At 31.6% G+C, this 4,726-nt stretch overlaps 1 protein-coding gene across 1 annotated transcript; it reads right to left on the bottom strand.

The window, feature by feature from the left end:
- Positions 1-2,001: 2,001 nt before the first annotated feature.
- LOC120218923 lies at positions 2,002-2,620 on the bottom strand. Its single transcript, XM_039215808.1, has 2 exons — positions 2,232-2,620; positions 2,002-2,146 (listed from the first exon to the last, which is right to left on the bottom strand). The coding sequence occupies exons 1-2, from the start codon at positions 2,618-2,620 to the stop codon at positions 2,002-2,004; spliced, it is 534 nt and encodes a 177-aa protein (XP_039071739.1).
- Between the last annotated feature and the right edge of the window lie 2,106 nt (positions 2,621-4,726).

Below are 4,726 nucleotides of genomic sequence, written 5' to 3'. Positions count from 1 at the left end.
TTCACTGCCCTTGCTTCAACTACTCAAATTTGAAAAATAAATATTCAAAATTTCATGATACATTAAACAATAAACATATATTAATGTATTGTGTTTGCAATTCATTAATTGCATGCCAATATTGAATTATACTTATTTGACTCTTATTAAATAATCACCGGGAAAAAAAAGTCAAGTTGTTCTCGATGAGTAGAAGCGAAAGCAGAGGTTCTTCATCGTTATCCTTTTGTAGTATAATTCAAATTATTATTATGTAGAACTAACCGATTCTAATTTATTATCATTATCATGCCAACGAAAAATAATCACTTGGGGCTGGTACAGGTCACCAAAAGCCCGCGTGGACCCCCTAATCACAATTGAACCGTTACAAATGCCAGCCGGCAATGCTAGCTACTCTTGTCATAAACGACAAGTGTCAAGCGAAGGCTACTTTCACATGTCACATATATTTCCAATTTTTATTTTATCTTTATGTAAAAATTGATAAAATAATATTTTTTAATTATGTAAATATTCAACTTTTCTTTATACAAATTATTCTTACATATCTATATTTGTACCATATAGTTATCGTATTAATATCTGACAGAGCCTATGAGCAGTGGTTTAGATGGCCCCAATGGTATATATTTTATACTCTTAATTAGCCGCATGATAAATCTAAGAAAATAAGTCAAAAGGACTTTGATATAAAATTAACAACTTAATATTATTATTATTATCTTAAACCATCAAAAATAATAAATTAAAAAATTTATCTAAATTAACTGAGTAAATTACAATTTTTAAATCTTTATTTGATTATTATTACAAGAAGATATATTTTCTTTTGTCGTAAAAGTTCTCTAGCGAGATAAGAGTAATACAAGTTAATTTGTTTTTTGGGATCACTACCTTTTTATATAGATCAAATATTAAGTCATTCTTTTAAGTATTTATGATTCTAACCTTCATCAAATTATAAATACAACTTATAGTATCTACACTTTTATTTTATGACACTTTAATACCAATGACACGTGTAACATAATTAGTCACTTAATTATGTGTCATACTTTATGATGACAATGTACATTATACATATGTACCTACAATTATGAATTTATCAAACAAATTGATTAATGTTTTTTTTGGATAAGTAAATTTTTATTATCCAATAAGAAAGTTCAACAAATAACAATCATCCCAAGAGGGATAAAAAGCCCCTATTTACAACAAAAAATTGATTAGTCAAGGCCCCAAAGGCTACAAAAATTAGAATTAACATGATCAATCCTATTAATGTCTTTATTACTAAGCTGAATACGAACAAATTCCTTGATAGACTTGAGAATTTGATATGTTGTTCTTGATCCACCTTTAAAAATCCTTATGTTTCTTTCCTCCCAAATTAAGTAGTTAGAAGCGTTCCAAGCAATTCTTAGGATAATAGAAAGTAAGGATTTTCCCTTCCATTTTTGAGCAGCACATTCAATCCTTGAATTCCATGTCCTATGAGTATCTCACAAGTTGGTAAGAGTCATGATAGAGTTCCAGATAGAAGAAGCATAGACAGTTAAAAAAACAAGTGGTTTTTGGATTCCGATTCGTTATTGCAAATGATACAAAGTTGGTCATTTGAGATTCCCATTCTAAAAAGTCTATCACGTGTAGGAAGATGGACAAGAATAATTATCCAAGAAATCATACTTTGTTTGGGAATGTGGAGAGGAAACCAGAGCAATTTTTGCCATGAAACCTTTTCTCTATGCTCCCTTAATTCATCCCAGATAGCAGAGGTTTTAGTGATTCCAGCAGAAATAATAGGAAGGGCCTGTATTCTAAGTTTGAGAAGCTTTCTAATGCTCCAGCTAAAGGAAGAACTAACATTGATGTCACTTAATTCACTATTTTTAATAACATAACAGTGAATCCAAGCAACCCACATAGAACCATTTCTCGCAATAAGTTTTCGAATGAGTTGAATCATGCAAGCCTTGTTCCACGAATTAAGATCCTTCAAACCAAGGCCTCCTTCAGATTTGGGGCAGCATAGTCTATTCCAGCTAATCCTGGCTCATTTGACAGCTTTATCGAATCCTTTCCAAAGGAAACGAGAGCAAAGCTGCTCAAGACGATTGATAACCTTTTGGGGAATGATGAACTGTTGGAACCAGAAATTAACAACACTATAGAGGACAGTTTTTATAAGTTCAAAACGACCAACATAGCTTAAATATTTTCCAGACCAATGGTGAAGTCTAGTTTTGAAGCTGTCAAGAAGAGGAAAACAATCTATTTTAGTAAGTTTCCTAGTGACCAAAGGAACTCCAAGGTATCTAACTGGCAGAAAACCTTGTTTAAATCCAGTGGCAGATTTGATAGATTCAAGAGTTCCAGTATAAATTCTAGCAACATAGAATTCAATCTTATTGACATTAAGACTAAGGCCAGACAGGGAATAGAAGTGGTTGAGAACACTGATAACACCAACAATAGACTCAAGATTACCTTTGCAAAATATTAGAAGGTCATCAGCAAAAGATAGATGAGTGATACATAACTTCTTGCCTTTTGGATGATATCCAAAAATTCCTCTAGCAGCAGCAAGATTGAGGATTTTAGAGAGAATGTTCATAACCAGGACAAAAAGAATAGGAGATAAATGGTCTCCTTGCCTAATACCTCTATGTCATTCGAAAAATCCATTAAATGATATGGAGTATCTAGCTTCTCTGTAACAAGCTTCAATCCATCCTATGAAAGTGTGAGGCAGTCCTATGGCAACAAGAGTAGAAGAAATTAAGTCACAGTTGAGAGAATCAAAGGCCTTTTGTAAGTCAATTTTTACACCAGACCTTGGGGAAATATTTTTCCTGCCATAGCCTTTCACTAATTCTTGTGCAATAAGGGTGTTGTCAATTATGGATCTCCCTTTCACAAAAGTAGATTGATTGAGAGTAATAAGATCTGGTAGCACCAAAGAGAGTCTTTTAATAAGAATTTTTGTGATAATTTTGTATACCACTGAATAGCAAGAAATGGGTCTGTAATCATTAACTTTGATGGGGTTATGAATTTTAGGAATCAAGGCTAAAATGGTGGAGTTGAAAGCTTGGTGAATTATAGCCTCTTGAAAGAAGAATGTTACGACATTGATAACATCCTCACCTACCACAAACCAAGAGATTTTAAAGAATATATGAGTGAATCCATGAGGGCCTGGAGCTTTGTCGTTTCTTTGACTAAACAAAGCTTCTTTGATCTCTTCAGCAGAAACTGTTTTAGTAAGCTGAGCAGCAGTCTCAGTAGGTAGAGAAAACCGAAGCAGATTTTTCAAGAAAGCATAATAAGAAGGAAGAATATTAGGGTCAGAAGTTCCTAGTTGCTTCTTGAAATAATCAATGATCTCATTGGCCATATCATCATAAGACTCAAGTCTTTTACCCTCATTGTTGATAAGAACCCTGATGGTATCTCTTTTGAATTTAGAGGCAATAGTAGTGTGAAAGAGTTTAGAGCATTTGTCACATTCTTTAATCCATCTCACCTTTGCTTTCTGTTTAAGGAACATAAGTTCATTATCCTCTAGGGCAATTAACTCCTTTTGGACATTTAGTTCTTTTTCTAAAGAATTCTGCCCATTTAAAATAGATAATTGAATCTGCTCTAGCTCAGTTCTCTTTTGCTTTACCCTTGCAGAGATGTCACTATAATTATCCTTGTTTAATTTCTTCAAGCAAGGCTTTAAACGTTTAAGTTTAATGAAAAGTTTTTGCATAGGGTTTCCTTGAGTAGGAAGGTGCCAGGAGGAAAAAACTTATTCAAGAAAATTTGGGTGCTTGGTCCAGAAATTAAAGAATTTAAAAGGTTTTGGTCTATTGGTTTGAGTCTCTTTAGAAGTCTCAGGAGTTTCGTGATTAATGATCATAGTGACCGTAGCAGGTGGATCGATGTATACACTCTCACCATAAAGTTGTCATCTATATAGTTTAACCAAAGCGTCCGCAACATGATTCTACATATGAGAAACTTGACGGATCTAACTTTCCCAATCATTTTGAATCAAACAGTAAATCAAATTCATAAGAATATAATCTCGTAGAGTAAAACGATACTAATTTGTTTAATGTATTTAATGGATTATTTAACCCTAATTAAGCATCATTTAAAAAAACCTAATTACCAGTCAACTATATAAAAAATGAGTTTAAGAATGAATGTGATTAATATGAGCTGGTAAGGTGGCATTAACAGTAATTCAACTTTGATTAAAGATTAATAATAAAAAACTTTGATTAAAGCTAAAGTGGGATCGATGAATATTTTCTTTTTTCTTAGTTCAAATCAAATAACGTGTGTATGTTTAGAAACGAGAATAATATTTCTTTTCTCTAATTTTCTTTTCTCTTAGGGTGTGTTTGTTTCACGTAATTCGTTTTTTGAAAAATGTTTTTCCGTGTTTATTTCATGTAATTCGTTTTTCGAAAAATATTTTCCGTGTTTGTTTCACGTAATTGGTTTTTCGGAATGTAATTCATTTTCCTAGTAATAGAATTTCATGTGTTTTCTGTAAAATGACTTACGGATTCATTTTCCGTAAGTCATTTTCCGAACTTTTTACTTTAAAGAATAAAAACTCAAACTAATTTTATTTTATGAATTTAATATGAATAAAATATTTTAATATCATTTTCATCAAAATATTATTTATTTATTAAATATTTATAATATATAATATTAT

The sequence above is a fragment of the Hibiscus syriacus genome, unplaced genomic scaffold, assembly GCF_006381635.1.
Source record: "Hibiscus syriacus cultivar Baekdansim isolate YM2019G1 unplaced genomic scaffold, ASM638163v2 tig00110201_pilon, whole genome shotgun sequence".
Taxonomy (NCBI): domain Eukaryota; kingdom Viridiplantae; phylum Streptophyta; class Magnoliopsida; order Malvales; family Malvaceae; genus Hibiscus; species Hibiscus syriacus.
Note: the sequence above shows the minus strand (reverse complement) of the source record. Positions and strands in the feature narration are given on the sequence as shown.

Excerpts from the sequence above, each read along its gene's own strand:
- LOC120218923 (XM_039215808.1), bottom strand. The coding sequence starts at position 2,620 with ATGAACATTCTCTCTAAAATCCTCAATCTTGCTGCTGCTAGAGGAATT. Across the intron at positions 2,147-2,231 it reads AAAACTAGACTTCACCATTG|TTCATCATTCCCCAAAAGGT; the intron begins GTCTGGAAAATA and ends TGGTTCCAACAG.